Raw genomic sequence first — 22,470 nt, 5'->3', positions numbered from 1 at the left:
TTCTGCTACTTTGGGACTGGCAGCGGCTGTATTTGGAGGAACATTGGCTGTGTGGATACACACGCTGTCGCGTAATGCAGGTGCGTGGTTTATGATGAGGTAAAGATATCTCCACAGGTGTGGTGGATCTCTCTGGCAGCCTGCCTACATCACATGCCGTCGGACTTGATGAAGGCAAATCATTTAGCGGGGGTCGTTAAGGAATTGTGATGCGACTTAGATTGTTAGTGATGAACTCACATTTTAGAAGGTGGCGTTTATTCAACGAAACCCCATCTGAGTGATGCAGGGGCATGAGGGAGGGTGGGTGGGGCTGAGTTGCCTCCATCACCCCCCTGACCGCTGTATGTGGGGCAGCACCACGTGTCAGGATCACGTGACTGTTTAGTGTGCGAGTATAAATCGCGTGATGCATTTCTCGCTGACATCGAGAGCTCTGATGGAGACGCTGCAGCCAAGGGGGTGATGCACCAGAAACTCTCACGGAATAAACAAAGGGTTTGGGTTAGATTCCTGGGCTCAATAACTATGTGCTTATTTCAGCAATTAACTTTTAATATCTTCTTGGTTCTTTCGGTAAAGTTACGTGACTTTACCGAAAGAACCAAGAAGATGAATCCCTGCAGTCACGAAAGCTTTAAATCGAAATTTTACTTTTAATACTCAACGTTTTGATGAGTTAGTAAAACAATTCAGTTGTGCGAACTAACTGTAAAGGTATTCCAAATTGTCGAGAGGACGTGTATCCTGACGACGTGCCGAGCATCGCCCCGTCATGTTGCTGCCCCTCGGTGGCAGCGCCGACGAAGCGAGCGACGCGGTCTGTTGCCCTTGTTGTGTGGACAATGCATTCTAATCTACAATACCATCGGGGGAGGGGGGGGTACAGTGAAGAGAATGCATTATTCACTGTGTATGTAATGGTAAAAATAAGCCAATTAGCTCCGACTGCCCCTTTCCAACAACCCTGCCAACATCCTCAATGGATTTTTCGTGTGGCGCTGAAGCCACCTGCTGCCTTCGCCAAGCTTCCAGGTGAGGAGTTAGAGCCCCCTAGTCGCCAGTGACACTGCCAATGAACGAAGCAAGAGTTGTTAGTGAGCACCTATGAAGGTCAGCAGAGCGTGCAAGGCACTGCCAGGCTGTGAGCCGTTGTGCGTGTCATATCCCTTGTCTCCAACTGCTGGGATACCACGACAACTTGCACTCAGTTTATTCTGAGTGAACCTGGGAAGGCCGAAACTTGCGTTACATAAAACAAATATATGTACACTGTTCATGTACACGGTCTCACAATAGAATGATCAATATAGGAAAAGCGAATAATTTATTTCGAGATAGGCCCCTGACGAGCACATTGCTTTGTACACAATCACCATCACCATCATCATTTCCATTGTTATCAGTAGTGGCCATTTCAAATCCCCTGCGAGATCAAAGCCCTCCAATGCTGTTGTCAGTTGCCACAGTCCTCATGAAAGCTGCAATCACAAATGGCACTTAATACAAAATATTAGCACTTGACTACAATCACATATATGTATATATTATAGAGTATTGCCGTACTTATATACCTTGCAGACGATACAAACAGTACACTATGTGGATATATGCAATACTTAACTGAGCATTTATGTCCGCCTTCAAATTGTATATGTAATATAATATTTTGGATAAGGCTATATATATGAACGTGTAAAGTGGTATAACTGTGTGTGGGTACAACTGCTGTTACCATTTCTTTTTTGTATTATTAACATAACTGCTGTATGTCCAACCCGCTTTGCCCATTAGGCTGCTGCTGCCACATATATTTTATTTACAAACTCAACTTGGAAAGATGTTTTTTTTCTTCTGGATTACAACAATTTTTATAATTGGTCATGTGATCGTATGCTTGCTCAATTGACTCATGAAAACTGTCAAAGTTTTGACAGGTAATTTTTTTTATATTTACCCAAGAAAGTGTATGTATGTGTCTTGAATTGGGTTCAAAAGTGTACTCTTGCTTGGGGTCTTAGGCCAATTACAATAATATACTCCATAATAGAGGTTTGTTAGGGTCAGATCGCGTAAACATATAAATGTGTCGTTAAAACCCGCCACCACCCGACACAGCCAACTCGTAAGGGTTGTCACGTAAACAGAACATGCCAATTCGTCTCTAGTACAGCACACAGGTGTGTTGGAGAGCCAAGCCACAACATTTACAAACTGAGTACGACGTTTCGCCAGTAATTACAACTATGTATATACTCTATGGATTCCTGCAGTCACGAAAGCTTCAAATCAACTACAGGATTTATATATTTACGCGATCTAACCCAACCTCTATTATGGATGATATTGGTCGCGAAAGCCTACGTGTTAAACGACAATAATATATGTTGTATTTGGATTACAGAAAACCCTTGCATACGAGAGGAAACTGCTGTACATTTCGGTCATAAACCGACCTGCCCGGGGCAGCCATCTTGCCACATTAGCCGACTGCATATAAACAATTTGTGTTCACTTGTGAGGGTCCCTTTCTCAAGAGGCTGTTTAAAGTCGCCGAGTGGTGTGCGTCTCCCTACAAAGAACATTGTTTTGTGCATCAGAGAGACATAATTGCTGCTTCGAATGTGGACGGTTTATATGCAGGTGTTCTGCATCTTGCAACGTCCCATTGGTGAACGATGACGTCACAAGGATTTATGACTTTCGTGCGCCGCTTTAAAGCTCTTGTACAAATGATCGATTTTCGTTCTAATACCGACACACAAATGTACCATCTCTCTCCTATTTAAGTGTCATCAATATATGAACAACATAATATTTCTAATAAAAATTAACATATTTACCATGCTGTGTGTGTGTGAAAATACAATTATTTAAACTCCAATAAGATGACGCGTGTTGCTGTGGTTATCAGCATTGTTAAATGCACCCAATGTTGAGTTTCTGTGTAAGTGACTGACATGAACTCTAAGCATGTTGCCCCACGGTATAGGGTCATGAAACATTCTATTTGTGAGTTTTTGGTTTTGCATGGTAACAAAACAACCCTGTCCAAATTTTAAGATTGGGTCTCACCCTTGAAAACACATATCACAGTCCAGGGCAATGGTTGTCCACCTTCTATTTGGGTTAGATCGCATATATATATAAATATATATAAGTGGTGTCGTTACACCCAACACCACCCGACACAGCCATTTAGTCAGGGCTGTCACATAAACAGAATATACCAAATCGTTACTAGTACAGCATACCGCTTGTGTTGGAGAGCAAATCTACAACATTTACAATGGATTTTCTCTCCAAAACACCAGGGTGTCGGGTGGTGGCGGGTTTAACGACACATTTATGTTCAAGCGATCTAACCCAAAAAAAAACGAAATTATGGATGATATTGGTCGCGAACGCCTGCGATGTGTTAAACTCACCTGTTTGTGAGGCCCCTTCCAGACCAATCAGCTGTGCGCGTACCCCTACCAGCCCAATAAACTTGTGTTCACCTACCGAGAGTAAAGTCTTTATATATTTAGAGGAATGAAAAATTACTACATTTTAGCAAAGGTGTGTTTTGTTATTTGCTGGCACGAGACTTTATAAATCAGTCGCTCAGATTTGAAGCTATCACATTCCAGGGTTAAAACAATCTGCCTGCAAAAATAAACAATTACAAACAAGGGCGATCGTTAAACACAATGCTGCCAGTTTAAAATACTGTAATATGTAGTTAAAAGTAAAAAAACCCCACAAGCGCGCAGCAGGGAAACACACCTCCAAATGTAAAATGCCGATTGTGAACATCTTAAAGTTCCAAGTCCTTTCGATTTAAAGCTTTCGTGACTGCAGGGATTCATATTCTTGGTTCTTTCGGTAAAGTCACGTAGAAGGGAAGTAATAAAATAATAAAAATAAAACATAATAAAATAATTCTCACGACGTTTCGGCCACAACGCAGGTGAAGAACCTGAGGACGGCTGCTTGCGTTTTGGCCGAAACGTCAGCTGCTTGCGTTGTGGCCGAAACGTCGTGAGAATTATTTTATTATGTTTTATTTTTATTATTTTATTACTTCCCTTCCAAGTCCTTGTTTTAAGAGTCAACAGCAATGCCTACGAGGCTCTGAAACCTCACGCCAGCACTGCAACAAGCAACATGACACAGGGTACGTGATAGATTAGGGTAACAGAAGATATTAATCCACAGCACAATATGGATTACAAGGGTCAGTGCAACCAGACTCTGCTTAGGGGCAGTGGTCTTGGTGGTGAGGGCAGTGACAGGCGTCTGTGGGCTTACGCTGCCGGGTGGTCTGGCGGTCGGCGTGACCTCAGTCACCGCAGTTCGCTGAGACAATTAACGGTTCAATTCCAGCAACCTCGTGTCTGTGCAGTATTAGGCCATGACTAAGATATGGCTTCTGACGGTAAGTGGATGTGCAAGACAATGCGATGCCATTTACAGGAGTGCGCCACGGTATCTTAACTGTTTAGGGCACCAACATTTCCTGTAAAAGTAGTAATGTTTCCTCAGTAGGTAAGGTCGCACAGCATAAAATATTCAAAACAGCCATCATCAAACACTGGCTTATTTATTTAAAAATACTGGATAAAGATCAAACTAATATTTTGAGTAATTGCCCTTCTTCAGGGCAGATAGTTGGATCTTAATAGGAAAACGCGTCTTACATCGCAATACCTCAAAGACACTAACTCTGGAGAAAAAAAATATAACTGGGGTACGAAAAACTTTCGACTGCATGATTTCGGGTATTATGTGTTTCTACACTACGGCCAACAAAGACTGTTTTATGTATTTATTCATTCATTCAAGATGCCTATATGCGACCACATCTCAAATGGGGGTGCATTTTTTCCCATTATTCGGAGGGGAAGTGAACAGCGGAGGCGACCACTTGGCAGAGCGATCAAGAAGACGGTGGCGTGAAGACGGTGGCGTGAAGACGGTGGCGTGGAGACGGTGGCGTGAAGACGGTGGCGTGAAGACGGTGGCGTGGAGACTGTGGCGTGAAGACGGTGGCGTGAAGACGGTGGCGTGGAGACGGTGGCGTGAAGACGGTGGCGTGGAGACGGTGGCGTGAAGACGGTGGCGTGAAGACGGTGGCGTGGAGACGGTGGCGTGAAGACGGTGGCGTGAAGACGGTGGCGTGGAGACGGTGGCGTGAAGACGGTGGCGTGGAGACGGTGGCGTGAAGACGCAGATGGAAGTCGACACAGAGGTCGGGGCGTCGGGTGAGATGAGGAGCAAGCTCTTTGCGAAGACACATTTTACTTTTATGCAGAAATGTGGAACGGAAGTTCTCGCAGGGAAATCTAATATTTGGGCTATGTCAACACACCGTGGCGTAATCTTGATCATGTTGATAATTTTTTTATCTATTTAATCAGGCATTATTTGGTGATGCTGCGTTGGCAGTAAATATGTTGAACTTCTTTCTCACCATACGTAGCCAATCATGCTCATCGGAGATGCGGTTAACAACAAACTCAACACGTTGATCAATAACACTGCTTTAAAAGGAAAACAAATACGCGACGTTTTTGGCAATGCCCCTTCATCATGTCATTCTGAAATATATATTTGTTTTGCCCTTCTTCAAGCACCATTAAAAAGGGATAATTGCCTGAACATCACCTAACACATTCCTGCGGAGAGAGCTGGTAGGAACGTTGGGTTGCTCGGTCAATGGCCAGGGTCAACGGCGGCGTAGTGTATTCTGCAAATATGCCCGACTGTGAGGGCGAGCACAAGCCGGCGTGAGTAGGTTCAACGTTGAGTTTTATAAGGGCACCACGGGGTGACCAGCCCCTCCCCTCCCCACTCAGCCTCACCCCTCCCCACTCAGCCTCACCCCTCCCACCCCCCACCCAACCCCACCGTCCCCACCCCCCACCCAGCCCCACCCTCCCCACCCAGCCCCACCCTCCCCACCCAGCCCCACCCTCCCCACCCTCCCCACCCAGCCCCTCCCTCCCCACCCAGCCCCTCCCTGCACGACGGACGGACACAATGATCCCCTGTGGGCTGGTGGATCCAGTGGGTTCCTACCAGTATTTTATATTATCCTGTTCAGGCAGTGTTTTTGACAAATGTCTTAGTGTTTTTGTTTGTTGTAACAGCAGTGCACTGCGCTATGAAGCCAGCGACCTGGAACTCCCCTAGGTCGCCTCAGTCCCATATGAGTACGTGGAGTGGTGTTTAAACATTTGCACTGGGAAGACAAAGGCGACTGGGTGTGGTGCTGGCCATGCCGACCTTCAGAGGTGTCTTATTAACAGCACTTGACTCAACAGGCTGCATGGCCATGTGATTGATCTTTGTCTTTGTATCCATACACTGCAAGTATGCAGATTGTTTGTGTGCGTTTAGTTTGCTGTCCTTTCCCCGCACCTCCGGTTGGCTACGTACGGTGCGAAAGAAGTTCAACAAGCAGACATTATGAAATCAGGGCTGTGATGAAACCTGTTCGTTCCCTGCTATAAGAAGTTCTAAACAACAAGAACCCAGACACACTTCCCTGAGCTGGTGTATGTGACTGCCTTAGCTTTAGAGACATTTATCAATCCCCTGTTGCATGAGAGCTTCGTCACACCGTGTTGGTTACGGGGGTTGTTTGACCATACTCCACCACGCCGTGAAGGGGTGAGGGTCAGACATCGCTCACCGCCGGTTTCTGTGATGTCCCCGGAATTGAACTCGGGTCGCCGAGTTTGTAGCACAGTGCTGCTCACCACCACCGCTCCACGAGTCGTCCTACACAAGACGACCACGCATGCCCAAGGCCACAAGTAGAAGACTTATGGGGGCGATGAGGATGATGGGGAGGTGAAGGGAAGGGCAGCGGTTTAGTGGTGAGGTCGCGACTCGTGAGTCACTTGCAGATGTGAAATCTCCGCAGGGCCACTCTGCAAGGACAGGACACCGCGTGCCAATGTCATGGCCAACTTAACCACCAGGCCGTAAATAAAACAACCACAAATAAGCATCTGCGTTCTATCATCAATCTTCTCGGCAACTACTGAGCAGCGTCGCTTTAGCCCGTAGAGTGTGCGTGAAGAAATGCACAAAGTTAATCAAGATTGGGAGGAAAACAAAAGTAGTGGCTGACAACAGACTCTATCCTACCATGCATATGATGAACTTGAAATGCATTTCTCTGCAGTATGGCTCTGGTACATTGATGGAGCAGAGCATTCGAATTCATGTTTCATGAAATCTAAAAATGTTCAACTGAATCTGAAAGCTGAACTTCATAATCAACTGATTATTCGATTTTTTCCCTATTCGTTACTACACGTCACGTAATCTATATGTTGTTTATAATAAACGAAAGAATAGTGGCGCAGTGGTTAGTGCACTTCGCAGTGGCAACAATCCAACGAACTGGCGGCCATGGGCCCCCTCGCTGCCAATCTGCACTGAGCCACGGTGTGGTGAAGCATGGTCACTGAATCCCAATCATTGAACGGAAAGTTCAGGCCTTCATCCAGCACTGGATTGTCAAATTGCGATAGTTTTGTGGTTTGTAGTCCTCCTTGCAAAATATTTTCCAAGAGTTGTGTAAATGTAAGTCCCTGAGTGGTTCAGGCGCGAGTGCCAACGTCATTGCACCGGTGCTGCACCTTGGCTCCTGGGTTAGGATCCAGGCAGCAGCCACCGATGGTGTACTTCAGTCACCTTATGAATGAAATTAACAACAAATAAACAAAAAAACACCGCGATATATATATTTTTACGAGTAAATTCAACGCAGCTACAATGAATCCGTGTCCATTTGTGGATAGCTGGAATGTGGCACTCGTCGTCGAGGCTTGAACGATTGCGGTTGAAGAGGCCTATCACAGAAGCTTTGCACGTACAATGGTACCCCGGAGATCGAACTTAATTTGTTCCAGAACGCCGTTCGAACACCGAATTAATTTTCCCCATAAGAATGCATGTAAATGACATTAATTGGTTCCAGACACAAGACAACTCTCATTACAAAGCATTTTTACACGAAGTTTACAGTAATACCATGCATAAAATTATACAAAAACACAATAAACACAGTAAATAAATGGAGACATTGTGTATGGATGAACACCAAAAAACACTAAAATAAAGGAAATTAACGAAAAAGTTAAGGAACGATGATTTTCGGGTCTGCACTGGGTGAGAGCTACGCGTTAACTGAGCCTCTCACACGGTAAAACCTTTGTCTGGGCAAGCGTCACGCACGTTGGCCATGCGCGTCTCAGCCGTGCAGGTCCTTTCAAGTCGCGATTGCCCATTCGATCTCCAAATTTCGTTCGGTTTCGGGGGCAAAATTGTTCGGAAATATCGTTCGAACACCGATTTGTTCGAGTTCTGGTGCGTTCGATTTCCGAGGTTCTACTGTATATCCTTTCGGGGTCGATGCCAACAATAACATGTACGCGTGTCTGTTTGTAGGGGTTGAAACGGAGTAAAGATTCGTGTCTCTGTGCCTTGTCATTGATTACACCATCTGGATATAAATATATAATCGGCAGTAGGGCAGTATGTATTAGAGCGAGGAACGCGGGTATATGATGTTGATCGCATTATACTGATAATTACTAATGTGCTTTTGTTCCCCTTCCAATATCAGTAGTTATAAAACTCTAACATGTGTTTGGGCTTTTAGATCCATGCCATTGTCCTGGAATTGGGTTCCCAGATACCACACTTCTTGCCAGGGTCAAGTATATTAAATAAAGTTGGGGCACTTTATGGGTTTGGCTGCCTGTCAGAGTGGCATTGAGCCAATTTCAAATAGCACACATACCCACGCACACAACAAAGGCAACACTCGATTTTAGCTGCAGTAGAAAACAGAGCTCAGGGTTGTTTGTGAGCGCCTATTAGGCTGGCAGAGTCCAGAAATCAGCGGTCTCGCCAACTGCTCGCATGCCCCAGGCTGACAGCCCTTTTATCATGTTGACACGCTCGAAACCAGGACGGTGCTCATTCTGCAGGCTGATGCAACCCAACTGGACTCGTTCTCATAGCCAGTGCGCTACGGTGCAGGGCAAGCGTAGTGTCACGTGTTGCCACTTGCTCTCACACACAACGTTTGCGCACAACCACACGCTACGGTGGTGCAGGGCAAGCGTAGTGTCACGTGTTGCCACTTGCACTCACACATAACGCTTGCGCACAAGCACACACGAGCGGCACCTTTGACGTGGGGTTGGTGGACCATGTAAGTGATGGAGTCATGATGTTCACAATGATACACCCACCTTGTAAGGAAAGCAAGGTGTACGTAGCTAAGTTCACATTTAAGAAGTATGGTAAACAAAACTGTGGATCTGAATGAAACGTTTCCCTCTCTTTGTTCGGGTAAGTTTGTGTCACGTGCCGTTTTTTTTCAAACGCTAAGTCGTTTCTCTTAAACAGGTGCGACTTCCAGACCTGTAATTGGATGCAATCGGTCACGCGTAGCTTATTTAAACTGAACACATTCTCTAAGTTTTCAACAAATATACAAACGATGCGCATTTTATTTAGTTCGTTCACAGCATAGGTTTTTTTGAAGTATATTGTTATGCATCCTATTAATCTTCCAAGCAACTTTTATTCAAAGAAATAGCAGATATTTACATCTGCCATTTAAAAGTGCATAGAAACATTTCTTTACTCTTTGGTTCTTTCGGTAAAGTCACGTAGGTATAAAATAAAATATATTAAATCACGACGTTTCGGGCGCAACACAAGCGTCCGTCATCAGGTGGGAGAACCAAAGCAAGAACCAATTGCTAAAGTGGGCAAAAGGGCTGCTTGTAACAAGAGGCTATTAGGTGAGAGAGGGGGGAGGAGCCAGGGAGGAGAGATAGAGAGGGTGGGGGGGTGGCAGGGGGAGTGTAGTGCTGCAAGCTCCGACACGAGCACGACAAAATTCCGGGGCTGGGAAGTGAGCAGGGCTGGGGGGTAGGAGGCTGCAGCAACCTGAGATGCGGATATGAAGGCAAACTATAACGCAGTTAAGGGTTTATCTGGTTATTGTGCCTGACACCTTAGCAATAATTGCAGTGTTAGTCCAACATGGACTGAACCCTGATGTTACTGCTCTGGTTAGGCACTGCCTTACCAACACTGAGACTGATGCCCAGGATATCTCGCACAGCTGGGCAGAGAGTTCACATCCTAGTGACGAGGTCAATAAGTCACTTGGTGATGAGTCAGTCGTGGGTGCCCTACGGAGGGACTCATTCCTGCCATAGAAACATGAAACTTTGATCACGAGCTGAAGACTGACGGTGGAGGTGGGCACTGCCTAAGACTCACTTGACATTGCTGGTACTGTGACTTTGTGAATTGGAAGGGAACTTTAAAATAATAAAGAATTCGCCAGCTATATCCTTAATATATCCTCAGTGCACTGTCCGGGTGTTGCCATCTTCAAAACAAATCCTCCGACGGCTAGAATGATTCTTATTCTGTCAGAGGAGAATTTGGTTTTGTTTAATCGTTTTACATATTTATGTTCACTTTGTTACATTGCAATGTGCTGTCATTAGATCATCCACCCCGAGATTTGGTTTACATGTGCAGATCAATATCAGAAAAATATGATGACGTATATGTCATCCAGAACAGAACAAGTGTTTTTCTGTTGTGGAACACATTACAGACAATTGAACGTGGTCGCTAATCTTAGCTACCTTTTCTTGACATCCTTCATGGGCTATCATGAACTACTCATGTACAACTTGAGTCAGTAAGTTATGATTTACTATAATTCGCTTAACTCTTCAGCAAAACAACTGTGTGATATTCTCCTTGGTATCCTTAAAACATGTTTTCTTTGGCTTTGTAAAAAAAAACGATTATAATTGTACATTCATAATCATCTCACAAGAAGATGGAGGGACTTTCCACCTCGGCACACAAGACAACATCATTTTACTCCCCAGGAGCTTATGGAATTTTAACCCAGAATCTCAGCGGTCCCATCTCACTCATTGATCAGTCATGGGCCACTTGGCCACCTCTTGGAAAAGCATATTTGATAGTCACGCCTCTCCTGTGTGGCTGCACATTGCACGTGGTTGAATTCGAAGTCATTCGTGATATTTTCAACAAGAACAAGTATTACCTATATTCATAACCAAGACCAAATAACTCCGTTGCATTCGTAGGGCCTCGTTAAGGTCACTTGGGCATGAAGCCAGGTACAAGCATGCGGGTTCACATGGTACAGAGCCAGCATGCTACAGGGGTTTTCAGGCATCTTGGCTGAGTCTTTGGCTCATTATAATGGAGATAAGTGAGGACACCTTGAAGTTGTGCTAGTATGGATCTCCTGGAGAGACGGCCACTCTTGCTATACCCTAATTGATACAATGGATACTCCGGGCTTGCCCTTATTCAAATAAGATCCTGGATGAATGAGCAGCCAACCCGAGCATCATGTCCATCTTCTCATGCATGTTCTCCATCTGGAATAATGCAACCTGCATTCCCCACTCTTATTGGAGGCAAACTGCCAGCATCTGACAAACCACACTTATAACGAACCTACAATTCCCTATATGTACATCCTAGCAGCATTAACATTGGCCCATGTGCCTGCAGACAGCCTACCACTCACACAGACCCCCACCCCGCACCCCCCCCCCCCAAACAGGACCTTGAGAGCTGTGCCCAGGTAAACAGAAAGAAAATAAAAATTGGTGCCAAAACACAGCGCATATTTAGCACACGCCATGTGCTCGGTGTGTTACATAGAGTAACTATATCCACCTTCAGACTTATGGGTGGGAACAGGAAAAGGGGCTGGGATAATGGCAGTGCTGAATGGCCCATTGTGTTTCGAGTTATTAAAGTGGTCAAAATGGAAATGTGCCTGCTCCCTAATGGCCTCATATACAGCCTGAATTGGGGTGCAATAAAGTGGCAGACTTGGCAGTAATTAAGCTTAGATGCTGTCTGCCACATGATCACATTTGCCTACCGAATCAACCAATAAAGTTGAGCCTGGATGTAGGCCACTGCAGCTCGTAGCTGACTGTTGGCTACACCTTAGCAAGCAATTCAACTTCCACTCAAGCCACTTTAAATATGTGAACGACTTAAACTATCGGCGGTAATAAATAACTGTTTTGTACTGATATGTGAAAACCATCAAGACATAAAGCTGCGAAGGAGAGTGGTACAAAGTCTGTACAAACAGTATGCAAATTAGTACAAACGCCATATATTATAGGTAATGTTATATTTTTCATGCTATATTTTGAATTTAGATTTATAGACTACGAGTACATGACAGATCATACGTAAAACTACACATTCAGTTTAAAAAACCCAAGGTAAACTGAACGCAACATCCATGCAATTGTAATGCATTTGGAAGATTTTTTTTCCATTGCTCATGATGTCAGTTTCATGACTGCATTTTACAACTTCACGTTCAGATGCATTCTTTAATAGGTCAACAGTCATATACACTGGCCAAAACCACAAAGAGTTAGTTTATAACTGTAGTGTAATTGTGCCATTGTGTGACCTGCCCTGGTGGAAGTGTGTTGAAACATTCCGCTACCCCAAGGGACAGGATTGCCTTTCAGAATTCATTGGCTTTTAAAATTCATGACATCCACAGATCCACACATCGTCACGTGATTCAGGCACTCCTCACTCCTATTCAGCGTCCAGGCACGCGTGTGTCAGCCGTGACATCTGCCCTGGTCGAATGACTAACTGGAGAGACCTGTGGCCATTAACGTGACATCTTGGCGAGCCAGTGCTCAGCCTGGGAAGACCACACTGGTGGATGGTTAAATGGAGTGCATAGCTTCAGTCTCGTACACCATTCTCAAGGTGGATGTACTTCATTTCCATTTGCATATTCATACGCTTGATGCCGAGCAGAAGTTGCACGTTCCCATGGGATAAATGGGCAAACTCGGGTTGCTGAAAACGATCTCGGCCCGCTTCGCTGGAGTCACTTTCAAAGCTCGAGCCCCAAAACAGACGGAACCCACTTGAGAATAGCCACCTACAATGGCCTTCCCTCATAGCTAGTTGCCATGTGGACACAATGCACCCCGCTTCTTTAGAGGCGACATATAACCTGCTGCACGCGAACTCCCTCGCTAGATAATTATCCTCACGTAAAGTAATGCGCTAATACTGTAAGTTCTTTACTGGGTATGACGAGATTTGAATCCCCTGCCATAGAAATGTGGAGTTCCACCATGGGCTCAGGGCTGCCAAGAGAAATGAGCATTGCCAAATTGTTTGAGTAGGCAGACAAATTTCATCAGTCTATGCAGCTTCAAATAAGTTTATCACGTAAAAAATTCTACACTAAGCCATATCTCGAATCATAATATTCGTTAAATTCAACATCGTTATAATATATTTGAACTCGCAAGGTTTTAAGTGATGAGACAGTTGTTGTTTTCGTTATGATTTTCATTTTCTTCAAACTTGCGGAACATCATCAAAAATACATCAATAAAATACCCAATGTTATAAAATGCATCACGATTCGATCCATCATCCGAGTTATAATCATTATCGTCATCACGAAACACATCACCATCAAAAATTACAAACACCATCGCAGGACCACCGCAAATTTACTTCATCCACCAAACTCGTAATGAGCAACAGATTTCATGAAAAAAGGAAGCACTCTAAATGTAGAATTGACTTTTAAATTCGTGCCATTGTCAACAAAGCGGCCTGCTCCTGTGGGAAAAAGTATTTTATTTATAAACGACAAAGAAATGTGGCGTGCGTGTGTCAATGCAGTTGGTGCGAGGCGGTGAGCCCATCCTTGTTTAGGAGAGAGGCCGCCACGGCTCCGTCGAGGCTCCCCAACATCCACCAGGGCCTCTCACCTGCTCACCTTCGCCATGACGGTGCGCGCTGGCCACTGCACGGGGCGGCACAGGAGGTCACAGGAGGTCATAGGAAGTCACAGGAGGTCACAGGAGGTCACAGGAGGTCCACGGCCGCTGTGGGTGGGAGCGCTCTCCCTGGCTCGCTGTGGATTTTCTCCAGGCGCTTCTCTGTGTGTGGTTTCCTTGGCTTAAAGGAAGAAGATTCAATGAATGAAGTTTAAGAATTACACAACAGAAATCTATGCACTGTTTACATGTAAAAAAAATACAGCATGACCGATTGCATGTAGCAAGGCAAGCATGGTAGACCACACAGTGATTTCTGCAAATAGCCACAATGTGCAATCAGGTCGATGTTAAAGACCCTGCAATGTGCAGACTTGACAGGAGGCTCTTGCCCAGCCACGGTAATGCCCGTGGTGCCTGGTGGGTTTGTGTTTTGGCTCCGGTACTCCAGCACTGTGGAGGCAGCAGCGAGGGTTGCTGGATCACACACGGATGTCGTGACACTCCCTTGCCGTGGGCGTCGAAGAGGAGCCGTATACCCTGGCTCGCCCGGAGGTGAACTAATCGCCGTCTGTTTCCATCTGTACGGGGATGGAGGACTGCTGCCGCCTCCCGCGTGGGGTTTCTCTGGGAGCTCCGGTTCGCTCCCACTTGTGTAAACACTCTGTCGTTAAATGGCTGAAAACATCTTAAACTAAAAACCCAAGATTCCTGCGACGCAGCGTGGCTTTCCTGGATACATGATGAACCGAAAGGTTATCATTTGGATTACTAAAATAAACTTGACAATTAGTAAACAATTATGTTCTATGGTTGTTTCGGTGAAGTCACGTAGATAGAAACAATAATAATAAAATAATAAAAAGAAAGTGAATAAAATAATACAAATATCTCGACGTTTCGATCGCAACACAAGCGGTCGTCATCAGGAACAGTAAACAATTACACAATTCCAATTAATCGCACCTCCGAATAGCATGGTTGGCTACGTACAGTGTGGAAGAAGTTCAACATATAATTAAACATAATGAATAACTAATTTACCTGCACGGGGAAGCTATGACGTTTCCCCGCAAGCCTCTTTAGGAGCTATCCGCAAACGGCGGCTTGTGATTGGCTACAGGCGGATTACAAGTCGCCCCGGGTGCAGGGCTTCAATGGACCAATGAGACGCCGCCTCCAGTTGCGCCACGCAATATCAATGCAGACAGACGCGTGGATTCTATCTCGATTCCACGGTCTAGAATTTCAAACATAATCGATTTTATATAACACATAATGGAAACCACGGATAATTATTACGTTTAAATTGTATTGTAACTTTTGAAGTGGGGCACCGAGACAAGGCCCATCCATGTACTGCTTTCGTACGCATCCTCACCGTTTAACCCCCCCCCCCCCTGATTAAGGCAGTACAATACGATTGACGGAGTTTTAAGTGTTGTTTTATTCATCGAAAGTTCGGAGACAACACTACAAAGCTACCACATGATGACCCTTTGTGTTGGTGACCTATACCTCGGGAGAATATTCGACATGCCCACCGAGAGGTGGACACTCTCATAGCGCGTTTGCTTCTGTGGTGGTGTAGAGGCCGAGATGACGCTGAGAATTGTTCACACAATTTTTGCGGTCGTGAACTTTTACCAGCCGAGCAAATAATTGAACAGGTTTCGTTTTCGAGCCTGTATTTGATCAAACATCAAAGAGCTATTTCGTGCTGTTGGAAGAATGCCACGAATGGCACAAATGTTACCTTAAACATGATTGTGAACAGAGGGCCCATGCTACCAATACAAGCACATGCAGCTTAAAGGTGGGTTGCATTTCCAGCTGGAGACGATATAGCTTCTCTTGCTACGACCTACCGTATACGGCAGGGCTGCCCAAACTGCGGGTCTGTTTGAATCCTACAACAATGTTCGTTAATCAACGCGATTGTTTACGTTGGATTCTATCAAGCACGGCGAGTACAGTACTGGCTACTCCAGCACACATGTGACAACAGCATTCCAACTTTGGCCTACTTTGTGACTAGTGGAGTAGTCGTTGTTTCGAGTTGTGGAAAGCTTTGGCACGGAAAAGAAAGACAAGCTTCTTCGATGTCTGCCTACAGTCTTTAACTTGCACGCGGAAAAATGTAAGCCACGTTATAATATGGCTATATCCTATAACTGAAAAAGCAACACGAGTCTTGATGTGAATATTCTCTTCAAACTGGTGCATCATTCTTTTCAGAGATTGGCAAAAGTGATCACAAGAAGCAAATAATACCGTTCATATCCAAAAACAAAGGGTTGTGCAAAAACCAAACAAAATTAGGAGATAATTGCTTCTGACGGTAACGCACAGCACGGTGGCAACAGTGGACATCGGACCTCGAATAGGAAAACACCTACATCATGGGACCTCCTTTGCCAGTACCAAAATATGAGAATAGGTTTTTCCCTTTTTTCTGGCAACAAAACAGGTGTTAAGATGTTAAAACACCAAACTGAAACCTTACAAGGAATCATGTCTACATTAATCACAATACTTGTGGCCAGAATGCAAACAAAAAACATACTCTGATAATATATGCATTGTCCGTGAAACTGATTGGTCCACACCAGAGACAGCTTTCTTTAGAGTCGGTGTTACAGACTTGACTCGAAAGAAAGCGGTCTCTGGTGTGGACCAATCAGTTTCAAAGAGAATGCATTTCTTATCAGAGTATGTTTTTTGTTTGCATTCTGACTACAAGTATTGTGGTTATTGCAGACATGATTCCTTGTAAAAGGTTTCAGTTTGGTGTTTTAACATCTCAACACCTGTTTTATTGCCAGAAAAAAGGGGAAAACCTCTTCTCAGAAAAACAAGCATCGCACTGCAAACGCATCCCCAAGTTGTGAGGCCTGGAGATCCACTGCAGCTTCTCCAAGGCGTCTAGAGCCCACACAGGTGTCTGCAGCCTGTCGACCAGCAGAGGAGGTAGGGGCTTGATTTTTAAGAATTCCCTTCATCTCCACGAGCCGGTGTGACGAAATGTGAGGTCCAAAAGCAATCCCACGCGCAAAGCGTTGTTGAGTGGCTCCCGTCCACGTCTCAGTCCCTCACCAAACCCCAGGGCCCTCTCATCGTCAGCATGCAGAGTTAAGGCTTGACGATCTTCATTGCCAGGTATTCCTGATGAGACAAAGAACAGGCCAAGTTATTGTTAACAACAAATATAGTAAAGTACGAATTCGACTCTCTATTGTTTTTGAAAGGAGACAGACGTTCTTAAATGTGTACAATCAGCAGCTGACGTCGGGATCAATAGCAACGCATGAACACGTGACGGGGCGGCTCTGGAGGTGTGCGTGGGTTGCCACAGCTCGCCAATGACAGTGACCTGGAGGTTTCAGTTCAGTGCAGAATGACTGCACAACAAAACAACAACATCTATTTAAAAAAAATGTGAATTTGACATGTATCGGCTTATTTGGCAGACAGCCATAATAAGACATACACGTGGCTAATTTATACATATTTAGCGTTCATTGGGACACTTTCTTACGTGACACATGCCAGTGAAGGTAAGATAATGATAGCATATGTCAAACAACCGCATACAAATGCTGCTTAAATAAGAAACAAGTGTGCATGATCGAAACGAGCATTAGGAAGAGGTAGACAATCTGGATTGGGCATTTAGTGGGGAGTCAATGACTTGCTCAAGGAGGTGATCGAGAGAAGATTCTTGTGGAAGAGACGAAGAGCAAAGAAAGGGAACGATGCTCGTCAATGTCCCGTGGACAGTTGAAGAGGGCAACGGGACGACTGAGCATGGTGGACGAGAGAATTGAACCCCGTGCGTGTCTACTAAAGATGGGACACTTCACGAAGCAAGCGAACTAACCGGGAAGGCGAAGAGGAAGACGGCGAGGAAGAGCAGGACGAGCACGAGCAGGAGGGAGCCCAGGAAGAGCCACTTGTACCTCCTCCACACGATGTAGCGCAGCGTCTTGCACGGAGAGCTGAACCACAGGAACGACGTCTCGGGGCGACTGGACAATGGGGTTTGAGGGTGGGGATGAAATCCGCGACAAGAATTGAGGACGCGACACCGTGGATGGCTAGCGGTTAGAGACCACGCCTCGAGTCTATGAGGCGGTGTATTTACGAATGCGTTGAGCTTCTTTAAGGGACGGAATGAAGTTAAGAAGTCAGGATCACGTCAGGCCTCACGAGGTTTGAGATGAGCTTAAAGATTGGTATTTCAGCACTAGTTAAGTCCCGTGGTTTAGGAATACATTTCCTAAGATTTCAGAATTAAAAATTCGTTTTTGGATGCATGTGCCAGTGTAGCTTAAGAGCTCAGGGCTTTGAATATTGGTTGTGGCTCCAGTTTGGTGGGGTAAAAAAATCTCCAACTCAGTTTCAATGAATCATCTTAAAGTAATGGCAAGGGATTCCTCAGTGTGTTGTCCACCAGAAGAGAGCGGGGAATGACTGTGTCTTGACAGGACAACTCCTCCTGACACCCATTGAGGTATGTGTACTGACAGGTTTTTTTTTTAACATTCACTATTCCAGCAAACACGCAGAGCGTTGCTGTTGCTTTGCCTTTGCACAATTGGTTGTCGCGCCGCAGTGCCACGCATGGTCACTCACAGCCACATGGAGGCACTGCAGCGGGCATAAACAATGACTGCAGTATGGTCGTGTTATTTCTTATTTGTGTAGGCATCAGTGTGTGTCTGTTTTTATTGACGTATATAGAATTTCAGTATCTCCGATGGCGTCTTCTCATCCCAGGTTACTAAAAATACCTGCAAGAGAATAACTGGGGACAGAATTCATCACCTCAGTAAATCGGAGCCAGAAGCTGCCAAGGGTTGTAAGGAACCACAGACTGACGGTGTGGGTGAGTGTGTGTCTGGTGTGGGCGTGTGGGTACGTGTGTGGTGTGTGTGTGTGTGTGGTGTGGATGTGGGCGTGCATGTGGTGTGGGTGCATGCGTGCGTGTGTGTGGTGTGTGTAGTGTGCATGCGTGCATGTGTGTGGTGTAGGTGTGTGCGCGTGTGTGTGGTGTGGGTGTGTGCGTGCGGTGTGGGTGTGTGTGTGTGTTTGCGTGTGTGTGTGTGTGTGTGTGCGGGTGTGTGTGTGTTTGTGTGTGTGCAGCCAGATTCACTTCGGGTCCTCCAAGCGCGGGTTCATGTTGGGCTCGTCACGTCCGACTCCAGCCGGCTTTTCGTCTGCCTCCTGCTCTGACAAAATCTCCATGGTCAGCTCCACCTTGCCCTGTCCTCACCACACACACACAAAGATCCCCAACGTTACTAGAACTCATTGTGTAACCTGGCTGAATATTCTAATCGTTAAACCGGTACTCATTGTATTGACCCCAGAGGGATGATGGTCTAACGAGGATTTGAACTCGCAACCTTGCGGTTGCGAGGCGTTCAGTCTCCCGCTGAGCCACATGGCCGGATATAATTTTATCGCGCGCAAATAAAAAAAGAATGCCCATGGAAAAACAAAGAAGAATAACAAATATCAAATGTAATCCCTTTTTTGGGTTTGAGAACTGCGCCGCTGTTCAACCCCCATTTCTCACATTGCAGGGGAAACGATAAAAGGTGCAGCCCTGCCACGGCTTGCTCGTTGCCGTGGTGCAGCCCTGCCACGGCTTGCTCGTTGCCGTGGTGCAGCCCTGCCACGGCTTGCTCGTTGCCGTGGTGCAGCCCTGCCACGGCTTGCTCGTGGCCGTGGTGCAGCCCTGCCACGGCTTGCTCGTGGCCGTGGTGCAGCCCTGCCACGGCTTGCTCGTGGCCGTGGTGCAGCCCTGCCACGGCTTGCTCGTGGCCGTGGTGCAGCCCTGCCACGGCTTGCTCGTGGCCGTGGTGCAGCCCTGCCACGGCTTGCTCGTTGCCGTGGCCGTTGGGAGGTGCTCCACTGAAGGGGGCTCTCGAGTGAACCTCTCTAGAGGGCATTTGGTCAACTCTGCCATGCTGGCCAGACGGCGTGGCAGTCCCCACACTTTACCCCACTGCACGTGGCCTGCCGATCGACTGCGGTGCACCCATTTATGCCGCCGGGTGAGCAGAGGCACGGCGGCGCGCCGGGAGATCGAGTCGATCCGGCGACCTCTCGATCGCAGGTCCCGTGCGCTGCCAACCATTACTCTGTGATGGCGCTCCCGTGTTGCACGTAAGCGCGTGCTTAATGAGAACGATGATGATGAAGAAAGATTCGCAGCACCGCACGGGACCGCCCCGTCGCTCGCCACCCACTGCACCAGGGCAAGGCCGATGGGCTCTCACCGCGAGGGCAAACGAGTCTCCCTGCTGCATGACGCACGGCCACCAGCCGCGCACGCTCTTCTGCTGGAACAGGGACACGTGCTTGGTCGCGCCGCTCAGCATGCGCTCGAGCGTGCACTTGTCAGCCGTCTTGGACGGCTTCAGCATGCGGTGCAGGTCCAGCTCCACCGACCCTGAGTTCGCACGGGCACGTCAGGACGGGCACGTCAGGACGGGCACGTCAGGACGGGCACGTCAGGACGGGCATGCAAGGGTGAGCACACGTGGAGGTACAAACAGCCTCCGAGGAATCCTCGACAACGTGCGCAATATCCTGATCACGGATCGACAGAGATATTGTGATCCATCATTTTTTTTGGGTGAGGTAGCCACAGGAGTAAACTGTTAGTCGTACACCCTCCCCCACCCAGCAAAGCCAATTGATCAAGTTGTCACGTGATGAACAAGCGTGCCGATTATCACTGCTTCAGCAGCACCGCCGGTGTGTTGGAGGGCAATCCACGACATTTAACAAGAGATATTGTGATTCAAAAATATTCATACACAAATTTTATTTCAGCATTGCCCAATAGCAGGTTTTGATTTTTTTTAATGTGAGGCCTTATTCTTAAATCTTTAGGATGAAGTGGACAAAGCACCGTCATTATTCCCAGCAGCAGCAACTCCTGTGGTGAACGTACTCACTGCACTTGGCTGTTGTATATCATAAACACCACACGCAGGAATATAGACGTCAAAGTGTGAGCACAAACCTACTGAAACACAAAAAACGTGCACGTCTGCCATGTGGCACGCACTTGTTGCATGAGTATACTTTGAAAAAAAATGTTTGCGTAAAATTGGGGTATAAAAGAAAATAAAACAGCTCCAATTTGAAGGCAAATTCATACTCGCAAATTACATTTTGGGAAAGCGCCGTGTGTGCCAAGTCGCTGTAACCACGCGCACCGCTGTACGCACAGCAGGTGCAACCCAGATGCAGGGACTCAAACGCGAATGCTCACAACAGTAGCAGCACCGACGGCAACTACCAATACATCCTCACAGGAGGTAAACAAGATGTTCACAGTCAGCCCCCGCTCGGGTGGCTGTGCAGCTCAGACCTAGCGGAGTCAGCGCAGAAGAGAGATGAGCTCGAATCTCGGTGAGCCACAGGAGTGAGAGAGAGAGGGCAGGCTTGTTGTCAGGCTGGGTAGTGCTGTGGACAGGTCGCCTCACTCACGCTCGGAAGGTTGACGAGTTAGACACCAGTCAGGGGTAGTCGACTCATCCGAGTTACCCTCCAAGGTAGATAAAACGAGTACCAGTTGATGGGAAGTTAATATTTGCTTGTTCTTTGGACACAGTGGCCGCTGCTGTAGGAAAGTGGAATTTCCTGCCAGTGGAGTGAGTGCCGCCCCTGCTCATTTGTCCAGTGGGAATCTTGATGATTTGGCTGAATTAACTCTAACCACGCTTTGATGGCTTCAGCCAGGTCAATAATGCACACTATACAGGTCCTGCTGCTTTTACAATATTCTACGCAATACATAGGAACTGGGAAAAAAGTTTACAAAAATGTAAGTTGATTCAAATATAATTGTATTTATTATAGGTTACTGAATGACCGACTTCCCCCTCTACCGCCTTCCGTATTCCCAAAACTCTTCCACGTCACACTGAACGAACGATAATTAAACGGCTTAAATGGGTCCCATTGTGTAGCCGACTCACTCCCATCTCCGCCACAAAGCAGCGGAGAATGTGCGCACATTTCACGAGGAGGGCGAGTCACGCTCAACAGACGGCCACGTTCACCGAGTGGCCGGCTGCGGCCGGTTGGTGTCGGCCTCCAGTCGACACCGTTTACGAGGACACCAACGGAGTGGCTTAGCATTTTTTGCGGTGGAAATGTGTGCTGTTTTTGTGCAAAAACAGAGCTGTTTTCTGTTTTCTATTCCCCGGGGCCCCTGAACGATTTACAGGAACACGTGCGCCACGGTGACGCTGCTTTCTTCCTGCCGCTGCCACCGCCACCGCTGCTGCTGCTGTTGGTCATCAAATGTCCCATGTTCACTCCACTCATGATTGTTCCCAGCCTGGGCTCTGTGACGCACCTTGAGGTCTGGTCCTGTTGGAAGCATGTGTCGCAGCGGAAGGACTGTCCACACATGAGTTAGTTTTTATTATTATTGAGAAGATGACGATAATAGCAAAACAACTATTAATTTATGGTCCACAGTCAAAACAGGAGATGAATGCCATGCCGTCCTCGTTTGAGCGGAAACGCATTTCGACGTTGGCTTTAGAGGCGAAACATCCGGTAC

At 46.6% G+C, this 22,470-nt stretch overlaps 1 protein-coding gene across 1 annotated transcript in view; it reads right to left on the bottom strand.

Moving 5' to 3' along the window:
* Positions 1 to 16,708: 16,708 nt before the first annotated feature.
* LOC144935212 (dysferlin-like) overlaps positions 16,709 to 22,470 on the bottom strand; it is a 177,616-nt gene continuing 171,854 nt past the window's right edge. The window contains exons 52-55 of the mRNA XM_078861724.1: positions 20,165 to 20,337; positions 19,033 to 19,142; positions 17,758 to 17,905; positions 16,709 to 17,042 (exon numbers count right to left, since the gene is read on the bottom strand). Coding sequence (XP_078717850.1) covers positions 17,010 to 17,042; positions 17,758 to 17,905; positions 19,033 to 19,142; positions 20,165 to 20,337 — 464 coding nt within the window. The 3' untranslated portion in view covers positions 16,709 to 17,009. The remainder of the gene's footprint in view (positions 17,043 to 17,757; positions 17,906 to 19,032; positions 19,143 to 20,164; positions 20,338 to 22,470) is intronic.

This window comes from Lampetra fluviatilis, chromosome 12 (genome assembly GCF_964198595.1).
Source record: "Lampetra fluviatilis chromosome 12, kcLamFluv1.1, whole genome shotgun sequence".
Classification (NCBI taxonomy): Eukaryota; Metazoa; Chordata; class Hyperoartia; order Petromyzontiformes; family Petromyzontidae; genus Lampetra; species Lampetra fluviatilis.
Note: the sequence above shows the minus strand (reverse complement) of the source record. Positions and strands in the feature narration are given on the sequence as shown.